At 53.0% G+C, this 14,568-nt stretch overlaps 1 protein-coding gene across 10 annotated transcripts; it reads right to left on the bottom strand.

Moving 5' to 3' along the window:
* Positions 1-699: 699 nt before the first annotated feature.
* LOC129015601 (carboxylesterase 3-like) lies at positions 700-13,597 on the bottom strand. 10 transcript variants are annotated; one of them, XM_054453839.2, is made up of 10 exons: positions 13,336-13,595; positions 11,077-11,281; positions 10,831-10,969; positions 10,524-10,657; positions 9,949-10,102; positions 9,732-9,836; positions 8,126-8,227; positions 7,606-7,746; positions 4,680-4,760; positions 700-873 (listed from the first exon to the last, which is right to left on the bottom strand). In XM_054453839.2, the coding sequence occupies exons 1-10, from the start codon at positions 13,415-13,417 to the stop codon at positions 787-789; spliced, it is 1,230 nt and encodes a 409-aa protein (XP_054309814.2). In that variant the 5' UTR covers positions 13,418-13,595; the 3' UTR covers positions 700-786. The 10 variants fall into 10 exon arrangements, 9 of the variants coding, with proteins under 9 accessions (XP_054309814.2, XP_054309812.2, XP_054309817.2 ...); XM_054453837.2 differs by having other exon boundaries at positions 759-4,320; positions 13,336-13,596; XM_054453842.2 differs by having other exon boundaries at positions 759-2,753; positions 13,336-13,594.
* Between the last annotated feature and the right edge of the window lie 971 nt (positions 13,598-14,568).

The raw sequence follows: 14,568 nt of genomic DNA, 5'->3' as shown, positions 1-14,568 counted from the left end.
GAGGCAGAGTTTGCAGTGAGCCAAGACCGTGCCATTGTACTCCAGTCTGGGTGATAGAGCAAGACTGTACCTCAAAAAAAAAAAAAGAAAAAAAGAAAAAGAGTCAGACAATAAATTTTGACAAAGAAGTGAAGAAATCAAAACCCTTATAGATCGCTGGTGGGAATATAAAGTGGTGTAGAAAACAGTGGTTTTAGAAAACAGTTTGGCAGTTCCTCAAATGATGAAACATAGAGTTACCATATAACCCAGCAATTCCACTCCTAAGTATACAGTTGACCCTTGAACAATGTGGGTGTTAGGGACGTTGACCCCCATGCAGTTGAAAATCTGCATGTAACTTTTGACACCAAATAAACTTTACTAATAGCATACTGTTGTCTGGAAGCCTTACTGATAACATAGTTGTCGATTAACACGTTTTTTATTTTTGACAGCCAGGCTAGAATGCAGTGGCGCGATTTTGGCTTCACTGCAACCTCTGCCTCCCGGGTTCAAGCAATTCTTCTGCCTCAGCCTCCCGAGTAGCTGGGATTACAGGTGCCCACCACCATGCCAGGCTAATTGTTGTAGTTTTGTTAGAGACGGGGTTTCGCCATGTTGCCCAGGCTGGTCTTGAACTCCTGGCCTCAGCTGACCTGCCCACCTCGGCCTCCCAAAGTGCTGGGATTACAGGCGTGAGCCACTGCACCTGGCCGATTAACACATATTTTGTATGTCATATGTATTGTATAATGTATTCTTACAATAAAGCAAGCTACAGAAAAGAAAATGTTCTTAAGAAAATCACAAAAAGGAGAAAATGTATTTACTATTCATTAAATGGAAGTGGGTCATCATAAAGTTTTCATCCTTATCTTCATGTTGAGTAGGCTGAGGAGGAGGAGAAGAAAGAGGGTAGGTTGGTCTCAATATCTCAGGGGTGGCAGTTCATCTGCCAGTTTTCTCAATTTGTTACAAATCTCCGTAAATGTTTAATATATTTCTTGAAAAACATTCGTGTATAAGTGGGCCCACGAAGTTCACTATAAACCAACTGCCAATTTAATTCTTGCTTTCCATGTGTCTGGTGTCTTTTTTGTCTTCAATTTATCCTTTACTGCTTTCTTTGTATTAAGTAAATATTTTCTGGTAAGTATTTAAATTTCTTTCTTTCTTTTTTTTTTTTTTTTGAGACAGAGTCTTGCTTTGCTGCCCAGGTTGGAGTGCAATGGCGCCATCTCAGCTCACTGCAACCTCCGCCTCCCGGGTTCAAGTGATCCTCCTGCCTCAGCCTCCCGAGTAGCTGGGACTACAGGCCCCCACCACCATGCCCTGCTAATTTTGTAATTTTAGTAGACACAGGCTTTTACCATGTTGGTCAGGCTGATCTCAAACTTCTGACCTCAGGTTATCCACCCACCTCAGCCTCCCAAAATTTTGAGATTATAGGTGTGTGCCACTGCGTCTGGCCAAAGTATTTAAATTTCTTTTTTCTTTTTATTTTTTTCTTGAGATGGAGTCTCCCTCTGTTGCCCTGGCTGGAGCACAGTGGTGCCATCTCAGCAACCTCTGCCTCCCGGGTTCAAACAATTCTCCTGCCTAAGCCTCCCGAGTAGCTGGGATTACAGGTGCCCGCCACCACGTACAGCTAATTTTTGTATTTTTAGTAGAGACGGGGTTTCACCACGTCGGCCAGGCTGGTCTCGAACTCCTGACCTCAAGTGATCTGCCTGCCTCAGCCTCCCAAAGTGCTGGGGTTACAGGCGTGAGCAATTGCACCTAGTCGCAGAAGTTATTTTGAGGTGGAAGAGACTTGTGCCAAAATTATGATGCTCCCTGACATACCCCAATTCTTCCATGTTTGAGTTGTAGTTGAGGAGCCATACGATTTTTTTGGACATTGCGAGCGGAGTGTTTATACCTGTGCCAGGGAGCACTTATTTAGCATCGGCAGTGTGTCAAGCACGACTCTAGGTGATTTATGCTAATGATGTTTCAGTACTCACAGCCAGACCAAGGAAAGGAGTCTAACCTTACTCTCATTTTACAGATGAGAAAACTGAGGAACAAAGAGGATACCTTACTCAAAGATACACATCCGTGGCTGAGTGCAGTGGCTCATGCCTGTAATCCCAGCACTTTGGGAGGCCGAGGTGGGTGGATCTCTTGGGGCCAAGAGTTCGAGACCAGCCTGGCCAACATGGTGTGAAACCCTGTGTCTACTAAGAATACAAAAATTAGCAGGGCGTGGTGGTGCACGCCTGTAATCCCAGCTACTTGGGAGGCTGAGGCACAAGAATCATTTGAACCCTGGAGGCAGAGGTTGCAGTGAACCAAGATCTCACCACTGCACCCTGGTCTGGGTGACAGAGTGAGACTCTATCTCAACAAAAATAAAAAATAGAAATAAAATAAAGAAAAGACACACACCCAGTAAATGGTGGAACTCGTAGGAACCCTATCCATGAGCGGGTGTGTGAGACCGTCGGGTTGTGTGAGTAACCAAGGTTGGCCTTGGATAGATACTGGAAGCATCTGCTAGGACCTCATCCTGTGGCGGGGTCCAGGTGTGCACGTCTGATCCTGCAGCGCCCCCTGGTGCTCACACTCCTACACTGTTCACTTGGCCGTTCCTGTGGCCCTACCAGTGGGAGGCTCCCGGGTCCACCAGTCCCTGTCCTGCAGGGCCACGCCTGTCTGAGTCTTTGGCTTGCTCCCTTCAGCTCTGCATGGCTGCTGGGTCCTAGGGCATGGAGGGGCCCTCAGGGAGCCTCAGGGAAGAGAGAATAGAGAGGTATGAGGCCTGGAATCCCCTCTGTCTGGCAGGTCATATCCCCCGGCCCCTGGGGCGGTACCATTCTCCTCCCTCCCTGGGTGAAGGATGCCCTTGGCGGAGAGGGCTGGAGCTAGGACAGGGTCTGAGGCCTCAGCAGCCGGCTTGCCCACCCTCTCCAGGGCCTGCTGGTGTTGGCGATACCCAACCTGGTAACACCCCCCCACCCCCATGGCTGCCCTGTGGGGGCCACCGTCAGGTCCGGAGGAAGAGGCCTCTTTGTACATCCATGGTGGCCCACGGCAGACCCCTGATTTCCGGGTCTGCTCCTGCTTGCCTTAAGGCTGCCCTTGCGGGGCTTCTTTTCCCTGACCTCTGTGTCTGGTCAGTCGCCCGGTCTTGTCTGCGGACTCTAAATCTAGAGCCCACCAGTGCCTCTCCATTCACCTGGCAGCCCACCCTGGTGCCCTCCGTGTTCTCGCTGCTCTCCTGCTCCTCTCCCCTCTCCCAGCCACCCTCCTCCATACAACAGGGCTTCCATGAGTTTCAAGTCCATGCCGCCCGCCCCCCGACGCAGCCCACAAGTCCTCTCATGTCTGCTCTTTGCTGACCTCTCCAGCCCTGCAGAGCGGCGATTCCTCCACACATTGCATCCTTCAGGCCTCTGCTCCTGTTGTTCCCTCTGCCAGGCACGCCCTTCCCCCGCTCCCCACCCTTCCAGTCTTCTACGCTGGTCTACACAGTTGAGTAACCTCTGTTTATTCCTCGGGTCTCAGCTGAGATGTCCCTCCTTCCCTGTCTCCCAAGTCTGGGCTGGTCTACGTCTCTGTGTCCTCACAGCCCTTTGTGTCCCATTTACACACTGTATTATTGGGGCCTGTTTTGTTTTTGAGACACGGTCTCACTCTGTCACCCAGGCTGGAGTGCAGTGGCATGATCTCGGCTCACTGCAACTTCTGCCTCCCGGGTTCATGTGATTCTCCTGGCTCAGCCTATCTAGTAGCTGGGACTACAGGTGCACACTAGCACGCCTGGCTAATTTCTGTATTTTTAGTACAGATAAGGTTTCGCCATGTTGGCCAGGCTGGTCTCGAACTCCTGACCTCAGGTGATCTGCCCGCCTCGGCTTCCCAAAGTGCTGGGATTACAGGCCTGAGCCACCATGCCCGGCCAGGGCCTGTCTACTTGTCAAGCTCTACCAGCTTGTGGAGATGAACTTCTCTGGTGGAAGGAAGGGGATGAGAATAGCAGGACTTCAGTGGCACGTGGAGAACTTGGACTTGTCCTAAGGGAGACATGGAGTCACCAGGAGCTTTCAAGCAGGGGAATGACATGACTCAGAGCCCTTCTGGCTTTCTGTCTCTCCTTCCTCCCCAAAATGGACTTCCCAGAACAGAGCTGGTTCCAGTTGGAAATGAAAATGCTGGCCGGGCATGGTGGCTCACGCCTGTAATTCCAGCTACTCGGGAGGCTGAGGCAGGAGAATCGCTTGAATGAGGGAGGTGGATGTTGCGGTGAGCTGAGATCAGGCCACTGCACTCCAGCCTCGGCGACAGAACAAGACTCTGTCTCAAAAAAAAAAAAAAAAAGAAAAAAAGAAAAGAAAAGAAAAGGAAAAAGAGTTGCAGTGAGGATTGAAGGAGAAAAAATCCCTCTCCTGGCGCTCAGTGCACCGTAGTCCCTGGCACATAATATGTGCTCATTAACGGGCAGTTTCACCTTGACGATGATGGTGATAATGGTTTTCCTTTCAGAACCACACTGGCTCATATCTAAGGAGATTCCGGAGTGGAAGTAAAATTGATCAGTTAGACAAAGGGGCTTGGTGGTAGGTGGGTAGCTGTGGGTGTCGGAAGGTAGTGGCAGAGACTGTGCTGTTGGATGGGATACCCACTAGCCTCCTCCCTCCTGCCTCTTGTCTCACCAGACTGGTCAAGACGGGTGTTGAGATGGCCAGCATGTCCTCCCGGCTCATCTGCTCCATTGTATCCAGGAGACCCCAGCCCTGTGTGGACACCAAGGCCCTCTCAGTGGAGCCTGACCACTGGCTCATCCCGACTCCCAGCCCTGGGCAAGAGAGTGTTCACAGTCCTGAGGCCAGAAACTCATCATGGAGCACTTGGCCAAAATGGGGCCGAAAAGTCCACAGACCCAAGAAGATAAACCTCAAATTGGTGGGAGGTGGTGGGTGTGGGTGGGGACAGCAGCCCCAAATACAACAGGCAAGTGGTTAAAGGCAACTATAGAGAATGAAAGAATTTCTTCAACTTTTTTTTTTTTTTTTTAAGACAGAGACTCACTCTGTTGCCCAGGCTGGAGTGCAGTGGTGCAATCTCGGCTCACTGCAACCTCCGCCTCCCGGGTTCAAGCTATTCTCCTGCCTCAGCCTCCTGAGTAGCTGGGATCACAGACGTGCACCACCATGCCTGGCTAATTTTTGTATTTTTAGTAGAGGTGGGGTTTTGCCATGTTGGCCAGGCTGGTCTCAAACTCCTGGCCTCGAGTGATCCGCCTGCCTTGGCCTTCCAAAGTGCTGGGATTAAAGGCATGAGCCACCGGGCCCAGCCTGAGTCACCCAACTTCTAAGAAACATTCTCAGCAACAAGTCCTGGGTACAGACTTCCATGCCAGGCAGATCTCCCCAGGTCCTGGGGCACAGCCAGGTTGGGGTTCCCCTGGTTTCACTCATACAACTGTAAGTTGATGGTGTGGGGTTAAGGCTGCTTTCCAGAGTCTAGGGCATTGACCTGAAAACTTTTACAAGCTTTGTCTTTTGTGAGACAGTGTCTCACTCTGTCACCCAGGCTGGAGTATAGTGGCACAGTCTCGGCTCACTGCAGCCTCTGCCTCCTGGGTTCAAGTGATTCTCGTGCCTCAGCCTCCTGAGTAGCTGGGATTATAAACTTGCACCACCACACCCAGCTAATTTTTGTATTTTTAGTACAGATGGGGTTTCACCATGTTGGCTAGGCTGGTCTCGAACACCTGACTTCAAGTGACCCACCCACCTCAGCCTCCCAAAGTGCTGAGATTACAGGCATGAGCCACCGCACCCGGCTTAAGCTTTGTCTTTGAGTGTCAAGATTGCATGAGCCTCTCTCTCACATACCAAGGGACCAATATGAGGGGGTTGATTCCAAAGGGCTAAGTCAGAGGACAAAAGCTATGGACACGAAGACATTCACTGCGCTATTAGCCTCAGTGGTAAAAACTAGAAGTTGCCAGGGCTGGGTGCGCCCTCATGCCTGTAATCCCAGCACTTTGGGAGGCCAAGGCTGGTGGATCACCTGAGTTCAGGAGTTCTAGATCAGCCTGACCAACATGGAGAAACCCCATCTCTACTAAAAAAATACAAAAATTAGCCAGGCATGGTGGCAGATGCCTGTAATCCCAGCTACTCAGGAGGCTGAGGCAGGAGAATCGCTTGAACCCGGGAGGCAGAGGTTGCGGTGCGATGAGCTAAGATCACGCCATTGCACTCCAGCCTGGGCAACAAGAGCGAAACTCCGTCTCAAAAACAAAACAAACAAACAAACAAACAAAAAAACTAGAAGTTGCCCAAATGCCAAGATGAAAGAACAATATAATGAGACCCTCCATTTGTGGAAGATTTGCAGCCATTAAAAGTGGTTGCTGGCTGGGTGCTATGGCTCATGCCTGTAATCCCAGCACTGTGGGAGGTCGAAGCAGGAGGATTGCTTCAGGCCAGGTGCTCTAGACCAGCTTGGGCAACAGAGGGAGACCTGCCTATACCCAGAAAAAAAAAAAAAAGTTAGCAGAGTGTGGTGGCACAGACCTGAGGCCCCAGCTACTCAGGAAGCTGGGAGGATTGCTCGGGCCTGAGAGGTTGAGGCAGTAGTGTCATGATGGCGCTGCTGCACTGCAGCCTGGATGATGGATCGAGACTCTGTCTCAAAAAACAAAAAAATACACAAACAACAACAACAACAAAACGGATTGCTTTGTCTTAGGGTGTGCAATGGGCCAAGATGGAAAAAAAAAAAGAAAAGTGAAAAAAATTATTGCTGTGAAGATGGGTAGAAGAATAAGAACGACAGAAACAAGATGCTTGGGATGAAAGCACAGTGCTGACACTCTTGTGGGAAGTTCTATGCACCTGGAAAGGACTGGAAGGCACTTAGCTCATGAGGTCCCTGGTGGCTTGATATCTAAAACCTGAGAGTCTTAGTCAATTCCTCTGGCACAGAGTCACACTAACCAGTCTCATAGAGCCTGAGGTATAAACCAGACGCCAAGGCAGGAATATGCTGCCCAGATCAGCACTGCCCAGAAGGCCAGTTTGTGCAAAAGCCTGGTTCCCCAAAAGAAAACATTTGCTTTATTGAAGTGGCCCACGCCTGTAATCCCAACACTTCGGAAGGCCAAAGCAGGCGGATTACTTGAGGTCAGGAGTTCGAGACCAGCCTGGCCAATGTGGTGAAACCTCATCTCTATAAAAATACAAAAATTAGTCGGGTGTGGTGGCATGTGCCTGTAATCCCAGCTGCTTGGGAGGCTGAGGCAGGAGAAACTCTTGAACCCAGGAGGTGGAGGTTGCCGTGAGCTGAGATCGCACCACTGCACTCCAGCGTGGGTGACAGAGGGAGACTCTGTCTAAAAAAAAACAACAAACAAAATCAGAAAACAAAACAAAACAACAACAACAACACAACAAAACAAAGCTGGGTGACCTTGGGCAAGTCCCTCAAACCTTTCTGGGCCTCTGCTTTCTCACTTATCAAATGGGAGTACCAGGAGTACTCAGTTCACAAGGCTGTAGTGTTGATGTTGGGGTGGGAGGTACTGGCTGGGGCAGGGCCTTGAAGGGCACAGGGGCGGGAGCAACTCACCCTGGGGATGAGCCAGCTGAACTCATGGTTGTTGACACCCATGAGGAAGGGCACCGAGTGGAAGGGCTTCTCCTTCAGGAGTTCCTTGGGGCTTTTGGGGAAGACAGTGCCATCAACGGTGAGAGGATAGATAGTAATTTTCTGCAGGAGAAAGCAATGCAGGAGGCTCCCAAGTTAGGACCAAGCCTCAAAGGCTAGGACCCCAGGAGCCACTGAGCCACAGGCCTGAGTGGCTGAGCCTGGAGGGAAGGTGAAGAGATGGAGATCACCAGGGCTAAGGGGGTCGGGGGAACCGGGAGATCAGGGCAACGGATGCTTCCAGTTTCTTTCCTAGAAGACAGGCCTGCTGTGGGGATGGAGATGGCCCTCCATTTCTGTCTCCAAGCCCTCAGCCCCTTCCCCTCATGAGCTGCTGTCCCCAGCCCCACCTGGGAGTAGACTGCCCCTCTGCTCCTGCAAGGGATGGATAGAACCCCTTCTGTGCCATTGCCCGGCGCCATCCCCAAAAGGGTGGCCATACCAGCTTCTTGCTAAGGACCAGCTCTTCTCCTTCCTTCTGCCGAAGGCACTGCACCATCTCAGCCGGCGAGCTGGAGCTGCAGGCCAAGGTGTTTATGATTTTCTGGGGACAAATGAAAGAGTCATGCCTCCCTCTCAGTCACTCAGCCCCACCTTGCAGCCCTCTGCCTCCCACAGAGAGGGTGCATCTGTAGGACAGCTGGACGTGATGTCACAGATGGGCCCCGAGACTGGTCATAGATGTGCCACCACTCCTGAGAAGCCTGCTCTGCCCGTCAGCTTAGGTGGTGCCAAGGGCCCCCTTGCGTCCCCTATTATACCATAATTTTATTATCTGGGGGAATGGGGTCGCTGAGTCCTCATTGCCCTCTAAGAATAGTGTCATTATCTTTTTTTTTTTTTTGAGACAGACTCTCGCTCTGTCACCCTGGCTGGAGTGCAGTCGCGTGATCTCAGCTCACTGCAAGCTCTGCCTCCCGGGTTCACGCCATTCTCCTGCCTCAGCCTCCTGAGTAGCTGAGACTACAGGCACCTACAACCACGCCCGGCTAATTCTTTGTGTTTTTAGTAGAGATGGGGTTTCACAATGTTAGCCAGGATCTCCTCGATCTCCTGACCTTGTGATCCGCCCGCCTCAGCCTTGCGCTGCGTTTTTCTTTGGAGACAGGGAATGACCTCAAGTCTGAGGTCGAGAAAATCTCTCCTGGCCACGGGGAGAGGATGGGTTGGGGAGGTTGAGAGGTGGATGCTGTTGTCCATACAAGAGTCAGCATGCCCACGCAGAGGTTCCAGAATCATCTTGTACCCAGTGGTTACAATGCCCAGCCCACTCTGCCTTGGCCACCATCTGGGGCCAGGTGAGGGAACTGACCCAGCCTTCCAAATCCTGCTCACATTTGCCCCCTCTCCCCTCGATGGCTCTATCCCTATTCCATCCTGTCTCTTTCTCCTGGACTCTGCCCTGGTCATTTCACTGGCCTCTTGAGCTTCAGGACGGCTCCCTCCAACCCACCTTCTACTCCAAGTAGCTCAACCTTGTCATTGCCCAACTTCTTCCTGCCCTCTGGATAAAGTCCAGATTCCCAGGCATGGCCCCCACTTCTCCAGCGCCTTCACTTCCTGCCCTGTTCCCTAACCTGCGAGCTTGCTGCTGCAGGACCTGTCACTCTCTCCCACACCTGCAGCCTTTGCAGATGCAGTTCCCACTGTGACTTCCCTCCCCTGGATTCTCTTCACGAGACCTTACAATGAGGATCTAGGGTGGGGATCTGAAGCCTGAATGGAGAGCTCTCAGGCAGCAGGTGGCTGGCAATGGAGACCCCCTCCACCATGCTGCCCGGGGCAGAGAGGGGTGCTCCTGAAGACCTCACCCTGGAGAAAGGGCCAACGATGATATGCTTCAGGGTGGCCTCCTTCAGGAAGCCCTCCCTGACTGCCAACATGCTGGAATGCAGCAGTTGTTTCCTCTGATGCTCTGTCTTATTGAGCTCCTCTTTGTTAACAGGGAGCTCCCTGCCAGCAACCCCCGCTACTCTGAGACCCCACGGCCAGCACAGAGTGGGGTATGGGAGGCACACATAGAGTAAGAGAGGGAAGGAAATGCAGACCTGAGCTAGGGGCCAGGGGTGAGACTCGATGATCCCTGGGGTGGTGATGACCCCACTCTGTGTGATGGCTCTGTGGAACAGCCCTGCAGCCATCGGGGACAGGACCTGGGTGCATTGGAGAGAGTAGGTGGCTGTCAGAGGAGGGCAGAGGAGCTGGGAGTTCTGAGACCACCGGAGCCCTCCTGGCCACCATCACTAGCCCCCTATGGTGACTTACCAGGCCAGAGACGATGCTTCCACCGGCGGATCCACCAAAGACGGTGACACAGTTGAGGTCACCCCCAAAGGGGGTGATGTTTCCTTGCACCCAGCTCAGAGCAGCTACCACATCTAGGAAGCGCTGGTTGCCAGGTGCATGCTCATCTCCAGTGCTGGGGGCAGTGTTAGGGCAACGGTTAGTTCAGCCTGGCTCCTCGCCAGCCTCTGCAGGTTTGCTTTGAATTAGCCACCAGGATGCCAGACCCTTCTCTGCTCCCCAGGTCTGGCCTGTCTGGGAGCCATGGTTGGCATCTCCAGAGCCTGTTGCTCTTTGTCCCATATCCTGCTGGAACCTGGGCTTCAGCCCAGGAATCAATGCCCTCTGCCCAAGGGACCAAGTTCACTGTATAATTCTGGCTTTGGCTGGACCCCTCTCCCAGGGTGGAGGCTTGGGGGGTGCCCTTCTCCACCCCAGACAGCATGGGTAAGCGGCCCTCCATTCAGGTTCCGGACCCCAGCCTAGATCCCCAGTTGCTCTGGTGAGCTGGCCTCTCCTCGGCGCAGGCAGTGCTCTGGCCAGGCCTGTCATCTCACCTGAAGAAGCCAAGGACCCCAAGGCGATACTGGACTGTAACCACGACCACATCCCCATAGGCAGCCAGGGCTGATCCATCGTAGGAGGTGGCAGCGCCAGTTATCAGAGCGCCTCCATGGACCCATACCATGACCTGCAGAGGTGGCCATGGGGCACTGACCCCCAAGCTCCTGAGACCTCAGCTGCCCACCTGCCAGCCCAGGGCAGTCTCAGAACCTCTAGGGTGCTTTGGAAACAGGGACAGGGAGGGGACAGGTGGGCATAGGGGAGCTGGATCAGGTGGACAGGGCCCTCTGGGGTGCCTACCGGCCTACCGGCCCCTGCGGTGGCCTCAGCTGGGCTATAGATGTTGAGGACCAGGCAGTCCTCTGAAACAGAGAAGATCTGCTGTTTTCCGTTGAGGACAAATCTGCTGTTGTTCATGCTCTCCACGTCTTGTAGGCACCTGTGGCCAAGGGTGGGCCTGAGGTCCAGCTGTTCAGCCCCACAAGCCCCAGCAGCAGGATTCTCCTGCAACCTGCCTGTTTGCCCGCCTCCACCAGCACTACTCACATTGGGGGCGTGGCGCTGGCATCCCGCACACCCTCCCAGGGCTGTGCTGGGTGTGGGGCTGAGAAGCGGTCAGGCCCCAGTGGCGGCTGGGCAAATGGAATGCCCAGAAAGACATTCACAAGGCGGTCTGTGCCCTTCACGCCCACCTGTCGGCCTCGCACACGACCCAGGGTGGTGTCTACTTCAGGCTGAACAATTTCAGGCCCTGAGGGAAGGACAGAAAGGCCACGGGGTGAGTTGGCAGCCCCCATGAGAGGAAGGAGTGAAAGACAGACACTCAGGCTGTTCTCAGTACTTACCACACAGCATCTTGGTAACCCTCCCAGCAAGCTGGTGAGCCTGGTCTTAGGTTGACACCCAACTTCCTCCTCCCTGCCTGCCTGAGAGTCACTACCACTCCACTCCAGGCCAGACCGGGCCTGCCACTAGGGCCTTGAGCCTTGGGGCCAGCCACTTGCCCTTTTGTTTGTTTTCATTTTTTGTGTTTGAGACAGGGTCTAGCTCTGTTGACCAAGCTGGAGTGCAGTGGCACGATCTTGGCTCACTGCAACATCTGACTCCCGGGTTCAGGCGACTCCAGGGCCTCAGCCTCCCAAGTAGCTGGGATTACAGGTGTGCACCACAACGCCTGGCTAATTTTTGTATTTGTAGTAGAGACAGGGTTTCACCATGTTGGCCAGGCTGGTCTCGAACTCCTGACCTCAAGTAATCCATCCACCTGGGGCTCCCAAAGTGCTGGGATTACAGGTGTGAGCCATCACGCCTAGCCCTGAATTATTTTTTAAAAAGTTGAGTCGGGGTCTCATTATGTTGCCCAGGCTGGTCTCAAACTCCTAGGCTCAAGCAATCCTTTCACCTCAGCCTCCCCAAGTGCTGGGATTACAGGTGTGAGCCATCATGCCCAGCTGGCACCACATTTCTTGTACGACCTGCAGAACTGTGGGCTAATTAAACTTCTTTTCTTTGTGAATTACCCAGCTTCCTGTATTCTTTTACAACAACTCTAGAGAGCAAAGGCAAACCAGTCCAGAGCCATACCCCAACCACCTCCTTTATACAGCTTTCAGCTCCTGGCTGCCATCCACCAGCCATAATCACCGCAGAGCCAGGTACCAGGAAGCTGGCTGGGGACAGCCCCTTTCCCCAGAGCCTGCTGCCAATCGTAAACCTCTTTAGCCTGCCTTGCCTATTCCTTCCCGAGGCAACCGTGGCAAAGGGGCTTGCCCACATTTTCCCCCTGCTCCCTCTGCCTCCTGGCCGCTGCCACCTGGTGCTTCCCTCTGTGGCCCTATGTGGCATGGCCTGCTTCCCATTCACAGGGAACTACGAGCAAACTCCTTCCCTCGTGATAGTCGTTTGCATATCTGCTTGTCTTACTATACTTCATTCAAACAAACCTCAGTTCCCCTTAAGACATAAAGACAGGCCAGGTGCGGTGGCTCACGCCTGTAATCCCAGCACTTTGGGAGGCCGAGGCAGGTGGGTCACCTGAGGTCAGGAGTTTGAGACCAGCTTGGCCAACATGGTGAAACCCCATCTCTGCTAAAAATACAAAAATTAGCCGGCCATGGTGGCAGGTGCCTGTAATCCCAGCTGCTCAGGAGGCTGAGGCAGGAGAATGGCTTGAACCCGGGAGGTGGAAGTTGCAGTGAGCCGAGATCACGCCACTGCACTCCAGTCTGCATGACAGAGCGCGACTGTCTCCAAACAAACAAAAAAACATAAAGACAATCATGGCCCCTGGCAGGCCTGCCCTTGGCGATCATTCAAGATAGCAAGAGTAGAGCGGGTGCAGTGGCTCATGCCTGTAATCCCAGCACTTTGGGAGGCCGAGGCAGGTGGGTCACCTGAGGTCAGGCGTTTGAGACCAGCCTGGCCCACATGGTGAAACCCCATCTCTGCTACAAATACAAAAATTAGCCGGCCATGTGGCAGGTGCCTGTAATCCCAGCTACTCAGGAGGCTGAGGCAGGAGAATCACTTGAATCCAGGAGGCGGAGGTTGCAGTGAGCCGAGATCGCTCCATTGCACTCCAGCCTGGGAAACAAGACCGAAACTCTGTCTCAAACAACAACAACAACAACAACAACGAAACAAACAGAGCAAGAGCAGAGCGCCTGCCCAGAGAGAATGCACAACCCCTGGTCTGCCTCCAAACACGACTCTTTCCTGAGCGGTCTGCCCACTGCTCCCTGTCCCTGTGTCACTCTTGACTCCTCCACACCAAGTCCCTCTGCAGGCCCAGCAGGTGTGTCTTACCAGTGGCTGTGGCAGGGCATGCCAGGAGCAGACAGACCACCCCGACCAGGACCCCGGACTCCACTCTCACTGCTGCCTCCATTCTCCTTACAACTGGTTTGACAGAAGCTTCAGAAGGTAGAATAAGATCCCTGCCCTTCAGCACCACCGATCTCTAAAGGGCTGTGACATAGAACCTCCAAGGACAGCGCCGCCTAGCTGGTGGCCAGCCCCATGCTCAGGCTGAGCCAGAGGCAGGGCTAGATGAGTGCCCTGCAGAGGCCTGGTTGATATGACAGCCCTCCCCGACCCACTGTTTTCAAATTCCAGCTCTCTTGACTTGGTGATCTCCATGAAATCCTGTGCGTTCATCCCAAGATGACCACATCACTGACCCTAGGAAGTGGTGGCCAGTGACCCTGGGGTGCCACTCCGAGTGGGCAACCTGGCCTGAGGTGAGGGCTTGATATGGTTTGGATGTTTCGTCCCCTCCAAATCTCATGTTAAAATGTGAAAGAAAATAAAACAGTGATGATAATAGGACCCACCTCATAGCATTGAAGTGAGGGTAGATGTTTGCATGTGTGTGTGAGTGTGTGTGTGTGTGTGTGAAAACATGAGGCTTGGGACTGGGTGTGGTGGCTCATACCTGTAATCCCAGTGCTTTAGGAGGATGGGGCAGGAGGATCGCTTGAGCCCAGGAGTTTGAGACCAGCCTGGGCAACACAGGGAGACACGTCTCTAGAAAAAATAAAAAAATTAGCCAGGTGTGATGGTGCATGCCTGTGGTCCCAGCTACTTGGGAGGCTGAGGTGAGAGGATCACTTGAGCCCAGGTTGTCGAGACTGCAGTGAGCTGTGATAATGCCACTGCACTCTAGGCTAGGCTATAGAGCAAGATAAAGAAAGAGAGAAAGAGAGAGAGAAGAAAGAAAGGAGAGAGAGAAAGAAAAAGAGAGAGAAAGAAAAAGAGAGAAAGAAACAAAAAGAGAGAAAAAGAAAAATAGATAAAGAGAGAGAGAGAAAGAAAGAAAGAGAGAGAGGGAGGGAGGGGAGGGGAGAGGAGGGGAGGGGCTTGGAGTCAGAACTCATGGAAGCCTGAGGAGAGGAGAGGCTGGGAACCAGAACTGATGGAAGCCTGCTCTTGACCGGGGCGGGGATCTGCAGGGCATCTGTCTCTCTGCTGGCTTAGGAGGCTCCCACCCCAAGGGAGGGCAGGACTCACTTCTGGGCCTCAGTGAGTCCATGGCTGGCT

The sequence above is a fragment of the Pongo pygmaeus genome, chromosome 18, assembly GCF_028885625.2.
Source record: "Pongo pygmaeus isolate AG05252 chromosome 18, NHGRI_mPonPyg2-v2.0_pri, whole genome shotgun sequence".
In the NCBI taxonomy this organism is placed as follows: domain Eukaryota; kingdom Metazoa; phylum Chordata; class Mammalia; order Primates; family Hominidae; genus Pongo; species Pongo pygmaeus.
The sequence above is the reverse complement of the archived record's forward strand: the minus strand, read 5'-3'. Positions and strand labels throughout refer to the sequence as shown.